General features: G+C 42.2%; 1 protein-coding gene and 1 long non-coding RNA gene across 10 annotated transcripts; one reads left to right on the top strand and one right to left on the bottom strand.

Moving 5' to 3' along the window:
• Nucleotides 1-6: 6 nt before the first annotated feature.
• On the bottom strand, nucleotides 7-5,441 carry LOC126501559 (uncharacterized). 2 transcript variants are annotated; one of them, XR_007591715.1, is made up of 4 exons: nucleotides 5,195-5,441; nucleotides 4,976-5,036; nucleotides 3,099-3,437; nucleotides 7-511 (listed from the first exon to the last, which is right to left on the bottom strand). It is a non-coding gene; the product is annotated as an uncharacterized lncRNA (long non-coding RNA). The 2 variants fall into 2 exon arrangements; XR_007591714.1 differs by having other exon boundaries at nucleotides 5,227-5,440.
• A 42-nt stretch (nucleotides 5,442-5,483) lies between these two features.
• Nucleotides 5,484-23,608, top strand: Slc17a2 (solute carrier family 17 member 2). Of its 8 annotated transcripts, XM_050142280.1 has the most exons (14): nucleotides 5,484-5,576; nucleotides 5,691-5,899; nucleotides 8,494-8,603; nucleotides 10,432-10,643; nucleotides 13,046-13,279; nucleotides 13,382-13,469; nucleotides 14,859-14,945; nucleotides 15,325-15,443; nucleotides 15,551-15,712; nucleotides 16,154-16,286; nucleotides 16,372-16,519; nucleotides 17,270-17,360; nucleotides 18,807-18,968; nucleotides 22,793-23,608. In XM_050142280.1, the coding sequence occupies exons 3-13, from the start codon at nucleotides 8,576-8,578 to the stop codon at nucleotides 18,939-18,941; spliced, it is 1,437 nt and encodes a 478-aa protein (XP_049998237.1). In that variant the 5' UTR covers nucleotides 5,484-5,576; nucleotides 5,691-5,899; nucleotides 8,494-8,575; the 3' UTR covers nucleotides 18,942-18,968; nucleotides 22,793-23,608. The 8 variants fall into 8 exon arrangements, with proteins under 8 accessions (XP_049998237.1, XP_049998241.1, XP_049998238.1 ...); XM_050142284.1 differs by lacking the exon at nucleotides 5,691-5,899 and having other exon boundaries at nucleotides 5,548-5,664; nucleotides 10,506-10,643; XM_050142281.1 differs by lacking the exon at nucleotides 5,691-5,899 and having other exon boundaries at nucleotides 5,548-5,664.
• The last annotated feature ends 1,418 nt before the right edge of the window (nucleotides 23,609-25,026 follow it).

The raw sequence follows: 25,026 nt of genomic DNA, 5'->3' as shown, positions 1-25,026 counted from the left end.
TCTGTCTGGAGTGGGAGAACCATGGCGACTCCCTGATTCAGCTTCTTTTTCCCAGCATTCTCTTCTGTTTACTCCACCTACCTAATTTTCTGTCCTATGAGGGCCGAGGCAGTTTCTTTATTATTAACCAATGAAAGCAACAGATAAGATACAAGACCCACCTCCATCAGATAAGCAGAGCACAGGTCTGCTAGAAACTACAGGAAAGAAAATCTTGTGCCACAACTGAAGTTTAGGGTTGTTGCTAGGGTATTTGAGAAAATGATGCTTGTTCATCAAGACTGACCCCCACTTAGGCTCCATTTCCTTAACAAAAGGCGAAAAGCTTGACTTAGAACCAGCCGTGAGGCCCATCCCCATATCAAAGAACATGCATCTAATGGGCATCTCAGGAGGGGCAGTGCAGGGTGACAATCATCATTAAATTAAGTCCTGGTCTGCTGTTAAGTCCCCTGTGCTCTTCTCAGAAGAATCAGTTCAGCCAGGTGGGCAAGAAGGACCTGGGCAGCAACTGTACAGAAAACAAACAACAATGGCATATATCAGAAATAATTTTGGCAGTATCTTTGTTGTGTAAACATCCTACCTGCCCAAATCGACAAACTTCTAGCCTCCCATCTCTGTTTAAATCGTTCCAAGTGTAGCCTGGGACTGGGACCTCATGGAGGTTTAAGGATAACAGTGTATGTGGACCGTGCAGGCCCAAAGTCCGTAGAAGCTGGTAAAATTTTGTTTAAGACTGATTCCCTTTTGTGTGTCAGCCAGAACCAGTTGCATGCGTTCTTAAGGAGCCTTTTCCTTTGTCAACCTGTGAGTGGGGGGAGTTCTCACGGGGAAGGCATGTTAACTCCGGAACAGTGTCCGACAGACACCACTGAGCACACCGCAGATTGAAGCAGGAAGACAACCCAGACATCTGCAGGGAGAGTCTTAGAATTTAGCCCATCGCTGGCTCCTGAGCAAAGAGTAACAACAGCCAAGTAAGGGTGAGGACAATGCCACGGAAAACGTTACTAAGGCTCCACACAAGGCTTTTCTTTCTGTGACTGAGGAAAGGCATTTGTTACTTGCTTACCAGCTATCGGAAGGGGGAAATAAATTGAGATTACTATAGACTAAGATCTCCAAAATCACCAAAAATGACCTCAGATTCACAGTTATCTCAGGGGGGATTCATTTAGCAAGAAAGCACTAATCATTTCTAGAAGTTTAGACCATGAGAACTTTGGCTGTACCCTCCATCTCTGTGATCTGGCCTGCAGCACACTGGAAAAGCTGTGAGCAATTGTATCTCATCACTGCAGGCAGGAACATCTGCTCGGCTTTGCCCGGTCTCACATCTCAAGCTCTTCCCTCAACATCGTCAGTCCCAAATGTCAGGAAGAAACAAGAGAAAACCAAGCCAGGGTGAGGTCCACTAAGGAAAAAGCAGCTCTCTGACTTGAATGCCATGGCCGTGAGAGACAGTTAAAAGTTGTCATGGAGAAATAACGCAAGAAGAAGCTTTTTTGTTCAGACAACGTAAGGATCAATGGAGAGACAGCACAAGACAGTGAAATGGAGCAAAAGAGAAGCCAGAGTCACCTGTGTCTCCTGCCCAGGATATTCGGTACACTCATGACTACACTCATGACTTAAGAAATCAATGTGCAAAAAAAAAAAAAAAAAAAAATCAATGTGCTTGGTTTCACAAAATTTTGGCTACTATTCTTTCAACTATTCCTCTTCTCTGCATGAGGACCCACCCACCCATCAGCGCCATTCAGAGCTCTCTGTCTATTGCCTCTGACTCTCAGATTCATTTTGCCCCTTGTCTCTGCTTGCATGCTGAGTATGTTCTTCCAATTATTCCTCCACTGTCCTAAAACGGTGCTCTTTCCCACAGAGTCATCTCATCAGCCCTCAGAACTTAGAATCACCTTTTGTTGCTTAGTCTTCTAACCAAAGGAGAAAGTTACTTTACTAGTTCCCAAGGTAACCAGTAATCTGCCTAATGTAATCATGTACAAATGAACACACACAGAGAGAGAGCGAGAGGGAGGGAGGGAGGGAGAGAGAGAGAGTCTTTGGGGGAAACATTTAGAAAAATACTAGACCTTTTATACTCATTTATTATATTTACTTTATTTACTACGTTTCTTTACTTATTTAAAACTACGTTGTATTAGCAGGGCATAGTTGGCACATGCTTGTAATTCTAGCACTCCAGATACTGAGGCAAGAGGATCACTACTTTAAAAACAGGTTGGTACACAAAACAAAAAAGACCCACCAAAAAATCTACTATATTTATGTATGTAAAAGCATCAAATCCACATGAGATGGGACCTATCCCTCCTTTGCTGGGGCAAGGCTGTCCCGTGTCTCCCTTACATGTGTCACTCACTCTGTCTTCTTTGGGCTAACTCTATCATGCCCTTTTGTTTTCCTTTCTTTTAATCCAGTAGCCACGGAATTGTTTATTCAGTGGTTTATTCATTTAGAGAGGGTTAATATTTCATGATATTAAGGGCCTTCCATTTAAGAACATAGTATTAGATTCTTGCCTTAGTTACTTTTCTGTGCTTTGATAAAACACATGCCCAAGGCAAATAGAGAAGAAATGGTTTATTTGTGTTTACAGTTCCGTAGGGTTAGGGTCTATAGTAGGGGACAACATGGCAGCTGGCAGCAGAGATGGTCACTAGAGCTGGAGGCTGAGAGCTCAAGTCTCAAACTCCAGGAACTGACATAGGATCTGATACTCAAACCTGGCCCCCAGTGCCATGCTTTCTCCATTAAGGTCATACTTCCTAAGCCTCCCCACTGGGGATCAGGCATTCAAATCTCTGACATCTATCATTCAATCAGCCACAGTTGTATTTAGACAGATTTTGTCTTATGCCCTTTAATAATTTATTGTTGTTGTTGACTCATACTGTTTAAGTAATTACTGTTTAAGTAAATCATTACTTGTTCACGGAACTGTTGCAAATTTTTTTTTTGTCGCAGGAAACATTACAGCATTTTTCTATTTGTCTTCTGGAAAATCTATTTCTACTATTGGGAACAAACAATCAATTTGCTGAAAAGAATGATCAAGTTTCAGGTCAGCTTACCAAATTCCCTTGATGGTTTTGCAGCTTACTCCTCAGTCATGAGCAACCATACCAACCTTCCATGACTTTGCCCAGGATGGTCCTTCCCCCCATGGTATTTATTCAGCCTATGAAACCAGCCACAGCCCCACCTCCTCCTAGAAGTCTTCCTCGGACACTTCTGTGTTGGCAGGGCTCCTTGTTTGCTCTTTCCTACTATCTTGTGCAAGATTCTGTGGCTTGCGTTCATTGCCCTTCATCGTAGGTGTCTGTCTGTGTACAGCTCCACACAGTGGACTTTGGGCTCTGTAGCTCATGGGCATCAAACAAATTGATATTCTCAGAAAGTGAGCGTCATGTCTAGAACATACCAAATGTAAAAAGAATTGAGAAGCATTTTAGTTAAACTGCTTTAACTGGGGACAATTGTCGACAACAATCTAGTGACACATACGTGTTTAAGACTTGACCAATTCTGTTCCATCATTCTTGTTGTTTATGAATGCTACAGATGTAATATAGTCAAGGTTTTTCTAGTATTGGGTACTAAATTGAGGGCATCCTGCAAACTAGGCAAGCACTACACTACTGAGCTATATCCCTAGATTTCACTATGTAGCTCTGAACCCATAAGCCTTCTGCCTCAGTCTCCAAAAGTCTAAATTGTCTAAATGTGAACCATACTGAGTTTGTTATGTGAAAATCACAGTGTGAGTAAGGAGTTTGAACCAGCTCAAAAAAAAAAAAACTTGATTTTTTTCACTGTGAATGTAACTCAAGAAGTCATTCGTCCCATAAGCTACTGTTTACTGAGCGCACAGTGCCTTATTCTGTTCAGGCTGCTGCAGCACACCACTGGAGCGAGTGCCGCCCTGCAGACACTTTGATTTTGACTGAGTGAAACACATTTTGGAGTAGGGGCTTCTAGAACTGAGGAGATAAGCATAGATTACTTTAAGTACCCCAAGTTTGTAAGTGATCTATAAATACTGTACTAATAGGCAATTATGGCAGCTGGGGAGATGGTGTTGTGTAGCAATATCCTGCAAGATGAACATCCATCTTGAGGGAAGCTTTTTAAGATCACAGGGAAGTGAAACATTCCATACTGTAGGGAGCCTCCTTAAATTCAGGAAGTAAACAACTCAAAGACTTCAGGAAGTCCCTGAAACTTACCAGATACATTAGGTCCCACCCTCTCTAAGCACACTCACACACACACACACACACACACACACACACACACACACACGTGTATTCAGACAAGATAAGAAGATAAGCCTGGAAGAAGCTCTGGCCAGCTGAGACACCTGTGCAGTGAACTCCAAGTTTCTAGTTTCTGTGAGCTGTCAGCCATGCTGGCGTCAGCCTCTGATGGTGCAGCTCTTAAAAGCAACCCCTTCACGTCTACTCCTGTAAGTAACCCCAATAAAGCTCGGTCGTTTGCCAAGTTGGACTTCGGTGGGCTCCTTTCTTTGGTCTGTTGTTTGTTCCCTATCTCAGTGAGCAGATCTTTTTCTGTGTCTCCCCCAGGAAGAGGTGTCACACAGTAGATGGCTCAGCAGTTAAAAGCACACACCGCTCTTCTGGAGGACCTGAATTTGTTTTCAAGAACTCTCACGTGGGGTGGGTGGGTCACAGGTACCTGTAACTTCAGCTCCAGGGGTTTTCAGGCCTTCTTACATACTCAGACACACGCTATACATGTACACAAGCACACACACATACATCAATAAAAATAAGAAGGTTAATATAGTTTAAAATTTTTAAAAAATAATTTTAAAAAATCAACAGAGACCACTCAGACTGGCTAAGGGGCTCTTTGGGGAGCTATGATGATAAGACTGGGGTCAGAAGCTCAGCGAGGGTGACCAAAGGTAAAGAAGGCAGGTTCTCACCTTGTTTTAGGATGTCCAAGAGGCAAACTAGAAAGACCTGCTGCCATCCACATCCAAGAACCTAAAAGGCACAAAACAACCCCAGGAGTCAGGAGCCAAGAAAAAGCACCTCAGGGGGACACAGAGAAAAAGGAGGGCGGAAACAGGGACATTCTCAGAGCCACAGTTCACACTGATTCCCTGTGGGCACCAGAGGCAGGAGGACAGTCCAGCTGATACCTTGGCAGGAACATCTCACTAAGGCCGTCTACCTGTTAACAGAAAGATTTCATCTCGTTTGTCCAAGAACTCGGCATTATGAACATTTCAAGTCTAGTTTCTTAATGCAAAAGCCAGTTCCAACAGGTGGAGTGCTTTGTCTGTGGACACAGGAGCTACTCCTGCTTCCCACCCCACCACTCAGTTAAACGGCTTGTTGACTGAATGACTGTGTGCGCACTTCAAAGCAGAAAAACATAGTGACATCTTTGAAGTATTCACTAGATCAGTGAGAACTTGAAAGTGAAGTTAAAAATTAAGCAGCCAAGCCAATTTCAGACTCCCTGTCCTGAGGGTATGGGGTCAAACCTGGCGGTGTCCAATTCCCATGTGACTCACTATGGTTCGTGAAGGGAAGGAGAAAAGGAACGCCCTCTTTTCCCAAGTTAGTTTTCTAGTCTAGGGCTTCAAATACTAGTTTAATGGTGAAGGTAAGTGTGTTTCTTCTTTTAAACAGGATGCTAACTACTAAACTAGGAGAGATGCATTCATTAATTTTACAAGCACTCAAAAACACACCAACGGCAGCCTGAGGATCTCCATTTGGAAATGGTGTCCAGTTCCAAAGTGAAGAAGAGGCTTTCTTCCAAAATAACCAACCCAGACCCTAAGGCTGGAGAGGCCTTTGGTGCTGAGGTGGTCAGTGGTCACTAGCCAGAGGAACGCGTGAGTATTGGCTGTGGGATGTGGATGAGTTAGTTCACTTGGCTTTGGCTATAGAATGAAAACAAAAAATGAACTGACGAGGTTTAGATTTGGGACGGTGCTTAGTCTCTTCTGGGTTCAATATACTTAATCTTGGCTCTCCAGAAAACGAGACTGACAAAAGTCTGAATAAGATGATGATCAAGACACCTTGAATGCTTCTAGAAGGCTTGCTGTCTTGTACAGTCAAGAGGTCCCCAGAGAGACTGCGGTGGGTGCCTGCTGTTCATGGCTGGGGGCCATAGCAGAAACGATTCAGTGAGGATCCCTCTCTCATCCTACCCGGAGGGAATCCTGATTCGGAAGCGCAGCTCCAAACTGGGAAGAGGAACCGAGTTGTGAGCCCTGGACAGCGCTACAATTGAAGTGTGCTTGGTTTTTTGACATAAGACTGACTTCTAGAATTTTCCACTTTGGTCCTAGGACATTTTTTTTTCTTTTTGCCATGATTTAACTTATAAATGTATTGTCTGAGTAATGTAATAACACACGGGATGGCTCATTTTGTTTCAGTCCCTCAGAAAAGTAGAGAGCAGACGAGGACTTCATTTTGCCTAATGCTCTGAGGATTGTTTTCCTCATGTTTTGAGGTTTGTGGCAAGATAAGCACCCTCTTCATCCATGTTGTAGATTCCAAGGCAGAAGAACTCACATTTTAAAAAAGTTTAAAACCAACCAAATGTTTTATCAGAATGCTTTCATTTGCTATATGCCTGTATTTGTTCATGGGTCTGAGATGGTCTAACACGGTCTGAGAGGGGACATAGTGGCTGTTACTAATGTTGTTAATACTAGTGACGTTTGACAATGCAGAACTCCTTGCAGTGAGTGCCCCAGGCACACCTCATATTTTGTTTCCACGCAAACAGTCCCATGAAGGAATGCTGTCCCCTCTTTCCCTCTCAAACAAGGCTCTGATTTTATGAAACTTGCTATGGTTTGCTCAGAGTGAGAACTCGGGTTCTGAACTGCTGGCTCCTGATATTTGAACAATATGCAACATTTGCTCTGAGTAAACCAGGAGACTGGGCTAACAGAATTATGTAGGGCAAGCAGATTGTTAGGGAAAATCAAAGAGTATTCGAAACAGCATTGCAACAAAATGATGAGTTCCAGACTAAGAGGACTAGGATGAAGCCCTTATGTAACCATAATGTCTATAGCCCCGTTCCCCCTGAAATAAAACCCTATGTGCATAATCGTGATGCCTGTATTTTCCTTTGCCCCTAAATACAACCCATACTGTCATAAACCTTTTTAAACACAACTTTTACTTGAACTTAATTTCACTTCAGTGTTTATGGGTCTACTTGCAACCTTGACATTAGGATTTACTATCATTTCCTGAATGGTTTCCATGGTACCAATTGTTTACAGCTAGACTTTGAATGATTGACTGTTTTTCAATCGCACTAATGACTCGTAACTTTGTAAACCCTAATGTTGTTTTAGAAGCATCATTTCATTATTATTGTAATAATGAATATTATATTCTATATTCATCACATATTCAAATATATCAATTTATCTCATTATCATATCATAGAAAGACTACAGTTTGGAAAGGTCAATTTTTATGTCTATCTTAGGAAAAGGAAACACCAGACAGCAAAACAACAGAAAATTATTAAAACAAAATTCAAAGTAATACTTGTCTCGAAAATTAAAAAAAAAACAAACAAACAAAAGGATATTGTCATCTCAATAAAATGCTAATTGATTACTTTTAAGTTCTTTTTTAAAATTGTTTTTATTGAGCTATATATATTTCTCTGTTCCCTTCCCATAAAGAATATTTTAATCATGGAAGGGAAGTCAAGGCCTCGGGAGCTTGAAGCAGCTGCTCAGATTATGTCAGTCAGAAGGGAGTGATGCATGCTAGAGCTCAACTTTCTGTTTCCACTCTTATGCAGTCCAGGGTCCCCTGCCTAGGGAATGATGCCACCCAGGTTGGATGAAACTGCCCGTCTCGTTAACATAATCAAGATAATCTCACACAAGGCTACCCGTAGGTCCATCTTTCCAGGTGATTCTAGATTCTACAAATTGGCAATTAGCACTGACCATCACAGCCTGGGAAGGTCATGCAGCGTCTTCAAAGAAGATGCAACAGAACATCATGCTTGTCCAGAGGGAACAAGAAAATGGTCAGGATGAGAGTAAAGGCTGCTCTGGAACCTTCATCTTCAGCCCTTGAACTAAACTGTCCTTTTTGTGGTAGGCTATAAGTAATGATGCTTCCTAGCATTGCATGGGATCTCTGTGGTTTGATAAAGCCTTTGCAGCTTCCTTCTTTCAGTTTTTATAGCACCACACAGAAAGCAAATGTATTCAAGAGACGAAAACATGGGTAGCTATAGAATTTAAACAATTTGCTCTAAGGATTTACAGTCAGATTTTCTTATAATAACACAGTCTACTGAACACATAGACAGAATCTAAAAGAGTCAGAAAGAAAAACAAATGAACAACAAATGCCCACCTCTTCCTGACCCCTAGGCAGCATTGGCAGGAGGAGGCCCTGTGTCATTTCTTGCATGATGTTCTTCTCATAGGTCAAAGCCTGTCGTGGTGACAGTGATTTGGAGCAGTGGAGAACTCCACCACAGAGTGCACATCATTCCCCAGAGAAGCAAAATGAATGAGAAGTCAACCACCAGGAAAGGTAAGGCCACTGTCCTCATTAGCAGGTCGTTATAGAAGACTCAGTGCCTGGCTCCGGCTCCTTCACCCTCGCCTGCTGTCCTCTCCCTGCCTTTCCCTATACTGCTTAGTGAACTTCTGATCCCATTTCAGCCTCTTGGGGGCTGGGATTAAATGGAACAGACCAAGCCTCCATCTCAAACTGTCACCTTCTACTTTACTGTTAGGAGACACTGTGGATTAATCTGGCAGAAATTGAACCAAATGAACAATAAATCCTGTATGTAAGAAGTGCAATGAGTTTTGAGCAAGCGATTTTAAAGCAAATTATCAATTTAGGGACAGATCCCCGCGGAACACACTTGCCAAACGGCTGGCCACTTCCTCTGAGCTTGGAAACTCAAATTGATATTGAAATAACTCCTTTGTAGTTCTACCCCTCAGGCTAGTTGGAGATTTCATCCATGTATTTTTCTGTTTCTTCACAGACTCCGTTTGTGTCCCACAACTCTGTTTTCCAAATATGCAGGGGGAAAAATGTCTAACCCATCAATCACATGGAAATCCCCCTAATATGGGCCCATTGTTTTATTTTATTGGAAATAAATATATAATATCAGTACATACACTATATATACATATGTTAGAAATATGCTGGATGTGTAAATATATACATGTGTGTTATACAGCCAGTGACTACTACTCTGTATCATTTCACCTATAAGTTTAGCAAAATTGTTTCTGCATATTTATCTGAGAAGCTGAAGAGCCATGAAGGCAGGGTCTAGTAACACGCAGGGTCGGGGGTGGGGGGAAGAGGAGTCAGTAGAGTGTTCGGCGTACTGTGAAGCATCTGCTCTCAACTGGGCATGGTGGTGAGCATCTGCAGTCCCAGATGTTCCAGAGGCTGAGCTGGGGTGTCCCTTGAGTCTACAAGCTTCAGACTAGCTTGGACAACAAACTAAGACCTTGTCTCAAGGAAAAGAGGAAGCAGAGAACTGGGATAGTGAGGGAGAGAGTTCAGAATGGGAAAGGAGAAGCAGATTATTTCTCTGAGAGTTCAAAAGAGAGTCCTCAGACAGGGAAGTAGTATCACTGAAAGGAAGCAGTCAGTGTGTGATCTCACAAAGCCCTGTGAGAACTGAACATGCTAAATAAGACAAACCACTCATTTGTAACTCCCTGCCATGCAGGAAGTTGGCATTCGTGGTTGGCTCTGCCTTGTTTCCCTAGTCTCTTATTGTGGAGCAGTGTAGCATGAGACCCTTGCATTAAGGTTTTCCCTTTACTCATCATCTGTCTCTAGAAGAAGGCCATATTTGCATGATTCCAAACTCACCACAATCGTTCTAGTAAAGCTAGCAAAACAATATGGCAATGGGGTTTGGAGGCAATATTATTTTGGTGAAAAGGGGTCATCGGGATTAGCTGGGTCTGATGACAACTGGTCTGTAGTTCCGGTATCATGGAAGGCTGAGGCAGGAGAGACTGCAAGTTCAAGACCTTCATGGCCTTCATGAGTTACAAAGTAAATCCAAAGCCAGTCTGGGAAACTTAAGACCAGTCTCAAAAGCATTCTAAGAAATGCCAGGGGGTGACGTTCAGTGGTAGATTGTTTGCCTTATAAGCACATGAAAAGCCAGAATTCAATCTCCATTATAAGAAAAAAAAAGGAAGGAAGGAAGGAAGGAAGGAAGGAAGGAAGGAAGGAAAAAAGGATGAAAAACAAAAAATAACGAATAAAGCAGTTGTTGAGTCATGTGACCGGAGTTCTCGCAGACTTAACTGAGGAGGAAATGCAAACAGCAGCGTGCTTTAGGGTGCTCACCGTGTAACCCTGTGCTGCCTAGATTCAGGTTTCTGCTCCTTGCGCTATGGACTGGCTCTCATCATGCACTTCTCCAACTTCACCATGATAACGCAGCGTGTGAGTCTGAGCATTGCCATCATTGCCATGGTGAACAGCACCCAGCATCAGGACCCAGCTAATGTATCCACGGACGGCCCTTTGACCGACCCTCTCAGTAACTGGAGCAGAAGCATCAAGGACTTTAGCGCGCGGGTGAGTGCGGTGGAGAGAAGGTTCTTAGATGAGAGAAAGTAGCAGTGACGAAAAGGAAGAACCTGGATGGAAGGTTTCAGTCTTAGCTCTGCTGGGTGTGGAATTCAGCTGTAAACTGCAAAAACTGAAATTATTTTTGAGGCCTTGCTTGATGCTATGATAGTAATAATCGTTCTTTGAAGTAATATGATAGACAAGTTGTAAGAAAGTGTTGGCAATTTAAAAATAGGACAAATAAGCTACTTGGGTATCTTCAGAGAAAGACTAGTTACTCCCTAGGGAAACCCTTCTGTGTTATCCAATTCTGTCTGAGTCCCTGCAGCTTTCATCATTTTTAGCTATTTATAGCTCTTCAAATTCTATATGAAGAGTAGAAATGCTTATGATTCTAGTCCCATGGAGAATCAGTCTCCCCTCTTCTCCAGGCAGCCGCTCCCCTACTGTGGCTGAATAAGGCAGTTTGTCATCTACTTAAATTCCATTTCAGCTTAGATATATGTGGTTCTTTTTCTTCTCTTTTTCACAAGCTGCCACATTTTTTTTTACCATTTTCTTCATTAACCAATGAGTTAAACAATCCCTCTATCACTCGTTCATCCTGTCTATGTAAGAGCCATAAAGATACCCTGTTTTTGTAAGCATCCTTTATCCCCTCACTTCCTACACATTCCTACTGTCATCCCTATAATTCATGGCTTGTAATTGTTTTATATTTCACCTACCCATTCACACTCCTGGGTTTGGGGACTCAGGGCACCTTCCAGTTAACTGACATGTGTCTGGACATGCTGTGCTCCACCAGAGCCTGGTCCTCCTCCTCAGAACACACCCATCCATAAATGGTCCAGAAAAGTCTCTGCTCCAAGCCAGCCCTGTCACTGTCAGTATGGGAGCACTTTGTATCCCAGATGCCATAAGCCCAGTTTCCTTTCTTCCTTGCCTTTACACAAATCATAACCATCCTTCAAAAGATGGCTCAAGATTGTTCCCTCTCTTGGACCTTCCCAAACTATCTTCCCTTCCTCAAATTTTCTGTTCTATTTATGTTCATCCCCAAATGTTAATTCTAGTATGAATCATACTCTGAATTATAATAATCCTCTTTCTTCCTTCCTTCCTTCCTTCTTTCTTTCTTTCTTTCTTTCTTTCTTTCTTTCTTTTTTTCTTTCTTTCTTTCTTTCTTTCTTTGAGACAGGGTCCCTCTCTATAGCTCTGGTTGTCCTACTACCTGTTATATAGACCAGGCTGGCCTCAAACTTACAAAAATCTGCCTTCCTCTGCCTCCCTAGTGCTGGGATTAAAGGCATGTTCCACCAACTCCTGGCTGGTAAGAATTATCATAAGTGAATAAAGTATTTCTTATTTTACACTCTTTGGTGATTTTTTTTTTACTTTTTTAAAAAATATTTACTTATTTATTTATTCATTTAGTATACAATATTCTGTGTGTATGTCTGAAGGCCAGAAGAGGGCACCGGACCTCATTACAGATGGTTGTGGGCCACCATGTGGTTGCTGGGAATTGAACTCAGGACCTTTGGAAGAGCAAGCAATGCTCTTGACCTCTGAGCCATCTCTCCAGCCCTGGTGATCTAATTTATAATATGATTTCAGATCTAGATATTCAGAGACTATCAAAATTAAGTATTGAACTATGTCAGAATTTATTCATTCACAATGTATACCTTAGTAACTTGGCTCTTCCAGTCACATGGTCCATAACTAAACTTGATTTTTTTTCAATCAGAGATTGATAAAAAATCAGCAAAATTGTATTCACTTTATTCAATGAGAGCCAATGGTACTCAGGTTTTAAAGGAAGTTCTTGAATAAAACAAGGCATCCTGCTGTGGTTGGTTACCGTTTCTATCCTCTCACCACTGTAACCGGTCATCTTTTTCTTAAAGATTTGTTTATTTTTTTTTTCTGGGTGTGGGCCTGTGTCACTATGTATGTATGTCCTCCACCTATGTGCCTGGCATCCACAGACGCCAGAAGAACATCAGATCAACTGGGACTTAAGTTACGGTTGTGAGCCACCACATGGGCTCTGAGAACTCAGTCTGAGTCTTCTGCAGGAGCAGCTCGTACCGTTAACAATTAAGACATCTCTTCAGCTCAACCCCACAATTGTGTGTCTTTCTCTCCTTTTTTTCTTATGCTTAAAACTTTCCTTTTCTAAGGGAAACAAATTGGGGATAGAGTTGATTATTTGTAAAACAATCAAACAAAAATCATAAGTTAGGTAATATTTTGAGAAAGGAACAAAAACCTAAAACCAAACTAACTATTGTTATAATAGAATCTCTTAGATACCAAACAACTGAGCATAAAGTAGATTTTCAAGTCAGGATGTCTTAGCAGAGAGGGTTCCCCTCCTCACCCTTTTTCTTTTTTTCCAGGCTGCTGTTTATCAGTGGAGCCCAGAGACTCAGGGCATCATCTTTAGCTCTATCAGCTATGGAATCATACTGACTCTAATACCAAGTGGATATTTAGCAGGGATATTTGGAGCAAAGCAGATCCTTGGTGCTGGTTTGCTCATCTCGTCCCTGCTCACGCTGTTTACTCCACTGGCTGCTGACTTTGGGGTGATTTTGGTCATCATCATTCGCACAGTCCAGGGGATGGCTCAGGTATCCAGATGTTTTATCAGACTGACAGACTGAGTGGGATACAGAGTCCCAAAATCAAAAAAAAAACACACAAAAACATGATATTAATGATTTTTCTTGCAGGGAATGGCATGGACTGGTCAGTTTACAATTTGGGCAAAGTGGGCTCCTCCGCTTGAACGCAGCAAGCTCACCAGCATTGCTGGCTCAGGTGAGGACGCATAACACAGTAAGGAATTTAGATTTGGTCACATTGGTATTGAGGAGCCATTGAAGAATCATGGAACGCATCACTACTATTTATTAACGCCAATTACTACATTATAATGTTCTTGGGGGAGACTTCAGAGCAGCTTGTAGACCTGAGAACACATATGTGAAGAATAGAGCTGAGATCCTATCAACACCTCACTCATGTGTCCAGCACACGCCATATCCTGCTCTCTGTCCCCTCCTGTTTGCTTCTCCATCAGCATCGTCGTCACTACTTCCTCTAGGTCAAACTTCCCACAGCTAATCTTCCTTCTCTGGCTGGATTTCTTTTCTTTGTATCAACGCTGATTTGTCTTTTGTACTGTTGAGGCAATTGTTTAGTCTTCCAATTACTATTAATATAACTTTTGCTGCTCCTATCGCCCATTATAATTTTATTCTCAAATTTACATTCTACATCACTTTTCAAATTAAAGATATACAATGGTGTCATGAAATCAATTTAGTGGCAGCAAAGCCTGGGATTTAACATGAAAATTTACGGAGAGGATAGTATAGGGTGGGACAGTGAATAGAACAGAACAGAACAGAACAGAACAGAACAGAACAGAACAGAATAGAATAGAATAGAATAGAATAGAATAGAATACATTGGATTGCATTCATATTGCACAGGTGACTATTAGCTAATGAAACCTTTCCGAGGTTTGTATGTGTGATTGTATGTTCAAGTGTTTATCTACATTAGGTATATGTAATATTGCTATGTTAAATGCATTTCCTACCTTGACAGGCAAGAGTCTGTAAATACAAGCTGTAATTGTTGTTCGGTTTTGTTTATTTGGTTGTTATTTATTTGACACAAGTTTTAGTAGATAGCCATAGCCAGCCTGATACTCTAAATGTAGCCCGGAGTGGCCTCAAATTCGTGCTTCTCCTCTTTCCTGAGACGCCTGATTCCTGGAATTACAGGTATGTGCCACCACGCTTGCCTGCTGCTGTCAGCATTGACCCCAGGTTCCAGTTGTAATCTAGTTGGAATACACTTAATGAGAGTAAATTTTCCTCATGATTTGCTTACAGATTAGGCTGAAATCTCATTGACGGTAGGGACTGTGCCTTTTTAATTTTGGTGAGTTGCACTTGGCAAAGAGTTTCTATGTCAAACTGAATGGTTAGAGTTGGTCACACTGCTATTAAGGAGCCACTGAAGGAAACTATTTCTTATTACAATACTCTTTATTTCATGTGATGTTGGGAGAGTCTTGTGAACAGGAGTGTGAATCCTCACCCAGCAATTCCAAATCAGCTACCTCACTGTGAGGACAGCGTCCACGTTCTAGCCGTTGCTATTTCCATAGCTGATTTTTCTCCGTCTTCTCTTTAGGGGCAGCATTTGGGTCCTTCATCATCCTCTGTGTGGGGGGATTAATCTCACAGGCGTTGGGCTGGCCTTTTATCTTCTATATCTTTGGTGAGTCACTGTCTCTTAAATCATAATTTAACTTTAAATCATACTTCTATTTTTCAGTCATTGATTTTAAGACATACATTACTCGTGCCCTTCCCGTGTCCTTTGTTAGATGGAAAATGATGAAGAATGTCGAGGATTGGTAGCTGCGCTGTGATTTATTCATGCCCACATTATCTCCAAGATTCTGGACAAAAAGCAACTCTCTATTTGAGAGTTGGCATCTAAACTGGTTCAGTTAATGCGTTCTGTAGGGTAGAAAAGAAGATAAGGGAAATTCAGGTTTTTATGGTAGAATAATCCTAAGTTGATATTTCAGACAAGACCCTATTCTTCCAAAATATAAATCTACCATGAAAGTAACTTCATTCCTACCTCCCAGGTAGCATTGGCTGTGTCTGCTGTGTCCTGTGGTTCACAGTGATTTACGATGACCCCATGAATCACCCATGCATAAGTGTGAGGGAAAAGGAACATATCACATCCTCACTGGCTCAGCAGGTACACTACACCCTCTCCTTCCAACCCATGGGTCATGCAGAAGTCTGCAGAGCACTGTTCGCAGGGAGATCATCTATCTTAACGCCGATGTTGGTTGTTTTTTTCAGTCTAGTTCTCCCAGAAGATCCATCCCCATCAAGGCGATGGTCAGATGCCTGCCACTGTGGGCCATTTTCATGGGGTTTTTCAGTCATTTCTGGCTGTGCACCATAATCTTAACATACCTACCGACATACATCAGTACGGTGCTCCACGTTAACATCAGAGATGTGAGTACACTCCTCTCCTGTGACCCTGACAATAGTGACTGTGGTGCTATGCTGTCCGTTATATTCCAGTGATAGAATCATTTAACTTTCACAATGACGGTGGCAGAGACAATGTCATGATTCCCATTCCGCAGCCGTGGAATTGAACCCTCGGAGGTGAGATCATTTGCTTTGGGTCATGTGACTACCGCATGGCGGAGCTGCTGTGCACCGGGTTCTTAATCACCATGGTCTTCTGTACTGGCACTGGTTCAGAAGTTTCCCCCAGAAATTGACATAGCTTTTCTCAGGAGTTGGCTGTCTTACTTACCTAAGACAGCGCTCTTTCAGTGGGACAAAGGTGCTAGTTTCCTTCCAACAACTTGGTTAGGTGGAGATGGTCTGTGAATGCTGGCGCCTCGCACTGCTCTGTGATGTTCTGTGTCCATTTCCTTCTTTCAGAGTGGGGTTCTGTCCTCCCTGCCTTTTATTGCTGCCTCAAGCTGTACAATTTTAGGAGGTCAGATGGCAGATTTCCTTCTGTCCAGGAATCTTCTCAGCTTAATCACAGTTCGAAAACTCTTTTCATCCCTGGGTAAGGATAGGTGTGTGGATTCAGGTAACCAATCCCTTCTTTTGCGGGATTTGAGAAGCTTCTTGACTGTGTCCTTATTCTACAGGGCTCCTTCTTCCGTCACTCTGTGCTGTGGCTCTGCCCTTTGTGACTTCTAGCTACATAGCAACTATTGTTTTGCTGATACTCATTCCGGGAACCAGCAATTTCTGTGACTCGGGGTTCATCATCAACACTCTAGATGTTGCCCCCAGGTAAGGGCTTGTCTGTTGCCTTTATCAGACCTCCCGAGTGCTGGTAGATCTCAGCCGACAATGCCACTGTGCAAAGCCTGTCTGTTGCTGACGTGCCCTAAATCAAAGCGGAATGACAGATAACTAGAAATGTTGGTTCGCAGCCATAGCCATGTGTCTCATTCCTGGCTAGATAAAAGTTTTTCAAGTTTCCTGATAAGAGATTAGACTGTGTGTTTTGGGAAAAGGCCACAGGCATCTGTTTTGGAAATTTTCAGGGTTTTTATCCTATCAGCCACCAGACATGGACTACTCACCATGAACCAGACCTATGCTAACATATGCTCATAAATCAATGTATGTCATCATCACAAGTACATTAGGTGGATCCTAGTATGCCCTTCTAATTCAGGGAGAGGAGAAAAGGTATAGCTAAGGGTATACAATATATGTCTGCGATTACACAAGAACAGAGCCAGGACATGAGGCAGAGAGTGGCCTCTGTCCGCATCCTGTCTCTTATACAAACTGCCTTCTGCACCGAGCAGTGTGACAGAAACACTCAGTTCCCACAGAAATCCTGACTCTGGTTATTCTATTGATTCAGTGGACAGATAATTTCAGAGCTGGTAAATAGACATCTCTTTAGATGTTTTTTGTCATAAAAACTGCGCTAATTCAAGTGACCTCGCCGTTAAGAAATGTGTTTCACGAACGTTCAAGTGCTGCAGGTGTCCCAGTGGTTTCTACATAAAATTGTCTCCCCCACAGATATGCGAGCTTCCTCATGGGCATCTCCAGGGGATTTGGGCTCACTGCAGGAATCATCTCTTCCACTACCACCGGATTCCTCATCAGTCAGGTTGGGCATGTTATTGAACATCTGCAAGTGGCAGGTATTGTTTTAGGCATTGAAAATACACACTGTGCTCTCAAAGATGGTAGGGTTGGCTGGGGTATTTGAACACTCAGCTCATGAACACCTCTAAGTCAGACAGATCCTGGCATGCCATGCTTCCCAGGGAAAGAAAAATGAAAGCTGAATGTTTCAAAAGGGATAGGTATCCACTTTGTGAAAATGAACTGTTTGAGTGCAAATGGTAGTTTTTCTATGACTTCCTGGAGGTGGAAAGAGTGAGGGGCAAGAGTGAGTAACAGCTCAGCAACTAAAGACTGGGCTCACAGCCAAATAGACGAGAGAGAGGTCTTCATGATGGTGAGAATGAATGAGATATGTCGAGGATTAGTAAGCGATGGAGACAAAAGGAAGGAAGAGGGAGACCATGAGGAGCCCAAATGGATTAATTATAAATGGTTTTCTTTCTTTTTCCTTTCTTTCTTTCTTTCTTTCTTTCTTTCTTTCTTTCTTTCTTTCTTTCTTTCTTTCTTTCTTTCTTTCTTCTTCAAGCCAGGGTTTCTCTGTAGCTCTGGAGCCTGTCCTGGAACTAGCTCTTGTAGACCAGGCTGGCCTCAAACTCACAGAGATCCACCTGCCTCTCTGCCTCCCGAGTGCTGGGATTAAAGGCATGCGCCACCTCCGCCTGGCTTATAAAAGGTTTTCAACCTCATAAAAGGGAAAACCAAGCATCCCAGCGTCAGTTTAAGGACATTAAACTGTAGGGAGAAGAGAATGGCTGTGAGAATTCAGGGAGTATGGGGTGGGAGGTTTGCTCCAAACCTGCAGGTTGGACTTGTGAGCGAGAGGGACAGCAGAAACAGAAGCGTCTCGCTAAGATGAAAGAGCATCAACCTGAGAAGCAAATTTTTTGTTTTGTCTTTAGTTCAGCTAGATGACCTAGATTCCAGGCTAATTTCTGAGGAAATTTATAAGAGTCCACTATGATGATAATGCCATCAATGAACCTTGATTGGCCTGGCAGGAAGGCTTCTCAAATAGGTCAGGTGTAGCTGATGCTGCATTGAAAGGTCCTCGTTGGGAGCTGAGCTGGTGAGACTCAACAGCCAAAACACTAAACAAACAAGAAGGGCATTTAATGATGCATTTCAGTCACAACTGAAAACTTTCATAATTATTGAAATCCACATTTCTGGAAAAATGTCATTATTGTTTCATTTGTTTTTGTTTGAAGAAATAGCTACCACAAAATAGGACCCAATATGCTTTTTTGAGTCATTTAGTTCCCAACAGTTTTATGACCCCTGTTGGCTGAGAAAATGCTAAGTATATTCTGTATTTGCCCCCTAAATTTTTTGTGATTAGTATTGCAATATACAAAGGCGAGGATTTGTATAATTGGTGGTGAATGAATTTATAACATTAATAGTTATTGTATTTTTCTGTGTTCAGGATTCTGAATCAGGATGGAGGAATGTGTTTTTCCTGTCTGCTGCTGTCAACATGTTTGGTCTGGTCTTTTACCTTATATTTGGACAAGCAGAAATCCAAAACTGGGCCAAAGAAAAGACTCTGACCCGCCTCTGAGGATGTTGGATTGGAGACCCAAATGAAGTACTGAGCCTTAACTTCCTAACATATTTTGCTTATGGCTATTCTTTCTTTGTACTCATGACCATAGACACAGCACTTCTCTACTCTGGTTAGGTGCTAGCTTCAAAACCATATACCCAGGCTACATTATTCAGAGTGAGTTGGTCTGGGGTGGAACCCAGGCGCCAGTACATTTTAGACTCCCCAGGATCTTTCCCAACATGCAGCTGTGGTTGATAATTGGTAGAGGAATTTTCAGGCAATCCTAGTCACCTTTGAGTTTTCTTCTTTGGAGCATACTAGACAGAAGGGAATTTAAATCGATAATCACAGAATTAGCTTTGTCTTTTTTATAATACGCCATGAAACATGGGTGTCTATGTAGCTAATTGCTGTTAAAATAAACATGCTAAGGTTAAAAAGGGTGTGTCAAAATTATCTAGAATAGAATGAATTCTACAGGTGGAACAATATTTATGAATTCTAGCTCATTCCTTGGAGGTTATTACCAGAAAACGATAAGAAAAAGAGTCAATAAATGAAGCTGAAATTGAATACAGGAAGAGAGCTGACAAAATTGGAAGGCTTATCACATGAGAAGAACAGATAAACACCCCAAAACACTGAGAGAGTTTGGTCACATGGTAAATAATAGGAGGAGGAAACAGAAACACCTTAAAGCTAATGGGTAACTTCTACCAAGGAAGAAATTATCAAAGATTAAAGTGATCTGGAGAGAGGCATGGGAAGAAATTGAAACAAGAGAAGTTCATCCTGAGGGTAGAGGGAGTCCATGTGACCTCCATAATCTTGCAAACAATCATCTTCAACTGCAGTGGTAACTGACTTTGTATCTTACTTTGTAAAATATACTCTCTAAGGTCCCTCTGTAGGATACCTCATTCTGTTTTTGCCTTAATTTCCATTGAAAAAAAATAGTATCTTTAAAATCATGTTCAGAATTCCAATACAACCACAGGACTAGAACCTTAGATTAATTCATCAGGGGAAGAGAATCTTTTTATCAGGCCAGGGTTAGAACCAAAAGGAAACCTTAAGCAGATGTAGGATACCAGCTGGTGTCAACTCCTGCAGCTGATGCTGAGATGGTAGCACATTGCTTCTGCTTTCCGAATATTTATCACACACAGAGAAGGCGTCTGTAGGAGACAAGGAGAAGCACGGAAAGAGAGATGACATAATGTTATGTATGGGGGGAGAGAGAGCTCAGGAAGGAATGGATAAACAAAGGAAGACAGGGAAGGGAGAGAGGAAGGGAGGAAAAAGAGAGAGAGAGTTAGAGACTCCAATAGAAAAAATGGACACACGACAGGGATTCAAAGAAGAGAATTCTCCCCTAAGTGTCCTACTAAGAACTAAAAAGGAAAAAAATCATTATTCCAGCTTCCACCCCACCACCCAGTCCATTTATGACTATATTTTCTATTTCTTCTTCCTTAGGAAACCCTTCCCTCTGAATCCTGTACTCAAACCCAGCTTCGTGGTTATAGGGTGTGTGTGTGTGTGTGTGTGTGTGTGTGGTTGTGTGTGTGTGGTATGTGTATTATACATATATATGTGGTCTGAGGATTAAATGGAGAAGGGAATGGAAGAGATGAATAAGAGGAGATAAGGGGAGGGACAGCTAAAACTAAGGGCTATTTGAGGAGTCATATGCGACATGGAAGCCTTTACTATAATAGAAGCTTCTTAAATACATACATGGAATAAAGAACTCTAAATGGAATCACCAAGAAGCTTACTCCTGCATTAGATGGGAACAAACACAGAGACCTACAACTGGACAAGGTCCAAAAAGTGAGAGGCCTGGGAACACTCAGTCTAAATGGGATGTCTCATTCAAACCCCTCCCCTCAGGGCCCAGGAACTTGAAAAGGAGGTGGAAAAAGTATAAGACCCAGTGTGGGTGGAAGATACCAAGGAGTCAAGGCCTTCTAGACCCAACAGGGGTGATGCACATATAAGCTTACAGTGATTGTGGAAGCATCCATAGGGCCTGCACGTAGACAGTATATCCCTCTGAGCCAGATAGGGTACCAGTGCGGAGAAGGGGAGTGGACACAGCCCGCATCCTTATCCCAGACGCTTTCTCCAGCAGACAGCCATTCACAAGGGAACCACTTGCTTTCTCTAATGAACTGACACTGGGTATAGAAATCACACTTGAGGTCAAGGCCTCATGCCCTGCCGCAGATGGCCAACACACAACCAAACCAATAGTATTCTTTAAGGATTTTTTTTCTCATAATGGGTTTTCTGTGTTTTTAATTTTTTTTAAACGTTACAGGTCTTTCGCTTGTCCATTGTAGTTTCTGTTTTCACAGGAGTTCCATGTGTGTGAATGCATATCTCTGCATCTGTGTGTGTTTCTTGTGTTTTTCTTTGGCTTTTTTTCTTTTTTGTTTATATGTTTGCTTTGTCCTATTCTGATTAGTTTGTTTTGGTTTTTTTGTATGATTGTTTTCTTTGTTTTCTAATAAGAGAAAACAGGTGTGGATTTGGGTGGGTGGAAAGGTAGGTTAAGATACATAGTCTCCCTCTGGAGCCCAAACTATTGAACTCATTCATGCTCCTCTCTCTTCTCCTGGTTCTCACTCTGCTGAGTGCCAAGAGGGCGGGATGTGCTCACAGGTCTGGCTGCTCAGTTGCTTTTCAGAAACCAGGAAAAGTGGAGGCTACAGGACAGCTCAGTTGAGGCTTCTCGGGAACCACCAGCCGCTTTTGGTTTTGTTTTGATACAGAATCTCTCATTGCACGAGCAATCACAAAGTAGAACAGCCAGAGATCTGAAAGTTCCTGCTTCCCTAGCACAGGGCCTATGGGCACACGCCACCATGCTCAGCAGCTTCTATCTGGCTTCTAGAGAATCTAAGTCTCAACGCTTGCCCAGCTATGGCTTTACTTTCTCTCCAGCTGCCCTGCCTCTCTTGATGTGCGACTCCAGCTCCAGAAAGCACCATCCATTGTTTTTTTTTTTGGTGGGGGGGGGTGGAGGGGTGGACAGAGTTTCTCTGTAGCTTTGGAGCCTATCCTGGAACTAGCTCTTGTAAACCAGGCTGGCCTCGAACTCACAGAGATCCACTTACCTCTGTCTCCCAAGTGCTAAGGTTAAAGGCATGCACCACCACTGCCTGGCTAGCACCATCTAATCTTAACCGTAAATTTTCTTCAGTGGTCCAGGTCTATGGATCCACATAACCCTACCACCTAGGGGACTATCAGAAAACAAAACAAAATATGTCATGAATGTAAGGAGAAAGACATAGAGGGGCAGAAGAAAGGTTGAATGCCACAAAGATCGATGTACAGCATCGTCACCTATAACTCCACTGTCACTCTGGCATGTGAAAATTCTTATTCGTGAATAATTGTTTAGACAATGCAGAGCTTGGCACATGGAATTTGCGTATCAGTGACTCTTTGGCCTCACACTCAGAGAAATGAATTAAAACATGTCCCTGAGGCTCAGGGTGCTGACAGACTATTTCTTATAACCCTGGTACAATGAAACTAAGAAACTTTTTCCTCTTGAGCATATATATGATCCTTATTCACTTATTTCCCTGAAGCTGTTACCAAGCTTTGCACTGGCTTCCTTTTGGTCAGAACCTCCACACCCCATTATGTATGCATGACACACAGAATAGAGCGTATGGTCAATTCCTGCTTCTTTTTCCGGTTGCTCCATTTCTAGAGTTAAGAAAATACCAGCTGATCTACCCCCAAGGTTTCAGTAAACACAGCAAGGGCATTTTGAAAGGGGTGTTCTTAGTTACATTGTCTCTGTACCTGCATCCACTAAGCCTGGTTCTTTTGGTTTCCAGGTGACCGCTGCCTGGGAGGGAGCCCCACACCTTTAGAAAGCCCTGTGGATTTGGCTGGCTTCTTTACTGTTGAATGCTCCACACTGGACTTTCTCCACTACCACCTGGTTTGTTTTCTCTTTGAGACTTGGCACTGATTCTGACATGACTGCTAACTCAGCAATCCACGGTCATTGCCCTGTTGCCTCATGGGTAGGATGTCATCATGCCTGCCATCCTCCCACCTCCTTTAGACTTGGATATTAACATTATTTCAGTCCTTGTGACTTTCTCCCTTCATGTCCTGTTGGTGCCCCTGTAACTCCTATATGTGGACTTGTTTCTACTTGTGCTTGTCCATATGTCCAGAAGAATCTGCAAACCTAACTGCTTTGTGAGTTTTGAACCAGAGGACCTTTCCCTCTAACCACAATGTTCAGCCCCCATCACCAAGCCATGGCTCTATCATTCATACTTTCTGTCATTCTTGTTTTTCTACCTGGAAAATTGTAAGAAAACATTTGGTCCCTGATGTGAGATTCCCCTCTGTATGCTGTGAATATGCTTTATTACCATTGGCTAATAAAGAAGCTGATTTTGGCCTATGGCAGGGCAGAACAAAGTTAGGGGGAATATCCAAACAGAAATATATATATATATATAGATATATGTAGAGGAGTCAGAGATATGCCATGTAGCTGCCAAAGGAGAGAGACAACAGAATCTTACCGATAGGCCACAGCCATGATTAATATATTAATAGAAATGGGTTAATTTACGATATAAGAGCTATCTAGGAATGCACCTAAGCTATTGGCCAAACAGTGTTGTAATTAATATAGTTTCTGTGTGATTATTGGGGTCTGGGCAGCTGGGAAACTAACGAGTTGTCTCCTTTTACAAAACAGCACCCACCGTCTGCATCATGGAACAACATCAGACCTAAAAAAGCTTAAGAAAAAGAGACAGCTTCTAGACCCACAAAAAAAAAAAAAATGGAAGTCAAATGGAGCTTCTTGGTAGCTGAGGGTTTTTAGATAGGCTCTGTTTGCTGTCAGTTAGCAGAAGCACAGCTACTTTAAGACAAGGCTTCCTAATTCAGCATTAGCAACAAAAATTGCATGGATTCTTTGGGAGACAGCTTCCTGGTTCATGCTGGTGCAGTTACAGAGCAGTGAGCAGGGGCACCGACACTCCTTTAAAAGAGGTCTTCCTGATTTAGCATTAGCAGCAAAAACCCACACAGTTTTGAAATGGTGGCTTCCTGGTTTGTGCTAGTTGCACAATCAGCTCTGGCTTTTTCAGGAAGCCAAGCACTTAAATAAGGTCTGTAAGCAGCATGTTACAAATTGCTTAATGGTAACATAGACCTGCTGTGACTCTGAAGTTGGGGCAATGTGTATGACTCTCAGAGGCAGTGAACATGCCTCCACCATATTGGACTGGGCAGAGCCAACAGACAGAGCCTCAGAGCTGGTCTTACTCTCACCTGCTTAGCATTTAAAAGAAAAAAAAAAGCTCTCCTGGTCAAATAGTAATTGCAGATATACATGCAATAAAGACAAATTCAGATGAAAAAGACCTCTCAAAGGGTCACAGTGTTGGATAAATGTATGTAGGCTTGGGAGAGAGAACAAAGATTGTAGATAGTTATAAAAAGAAGTAAAGTCTTTAAAGAGACAGTAAAAGTAATATAAAAGAGCACAGAGAGTCATAGATTAAAGGAGTAAAGAAAAATAAGTCACATAAATTAAATATGTAAAATACAAAGAGAGTCTGGATTATGTATATTATTGTGTTTTCTTTGAATTTTTTGACTATGAATGAGCTAAGTACAGAAAGACATTTCATTGTATGGGCTGCTAAGCTAAACCAACATTCATATTTTAAAGGCTATTTATTTATTTATTTATTTATTATGTATACAATATTCTGTCTGTATGCCTGAGGGCCAGAAGAGGGCGCCAGACCTCTTTTACAGATGGTTGTGAGCCACCATGTGGTTGCTGGGAATTGAACTCAGGACCTTTGGAAGAGCAGGCAATGCTCTTAACCACTGAGCCATTTCTCCAGCCCATTTTAAAGGCTCTTGACTTCAAAATTTGGGTTTAAGAATATGTTGCTTTGGAAAAGAGGTTGTTCTTTTGTTTCTATAGAAGATGAGAACCTGTGGATTCCTTCCAGGCTAAAATGATTTGATCACACAAGACTCTCTGAAGCAATGGCCCAGACAGTCCAACATCCATGACAACTTC

Source organism: Alexandromys fortis, unplaced genomic scaffold (genome assembly GCF_014885135.2).
Source record: "Alexandromys fortis isolate MF-2015 unplaced genomic scaffold, M_Fortis_MF-2015_v1.1 scaffold_5, whole genome shotgun sequence".
NCBI lineage: Eukaryota > Metazoa > Chordata > Mammalia > Rodentia > Cricetidae > Alexandromys > Alexandromys fortis.
Note: the sequence above shows the minus strand (reverse complement) of the source record. Positions and strands in the feature narration are given on the sequence as shown.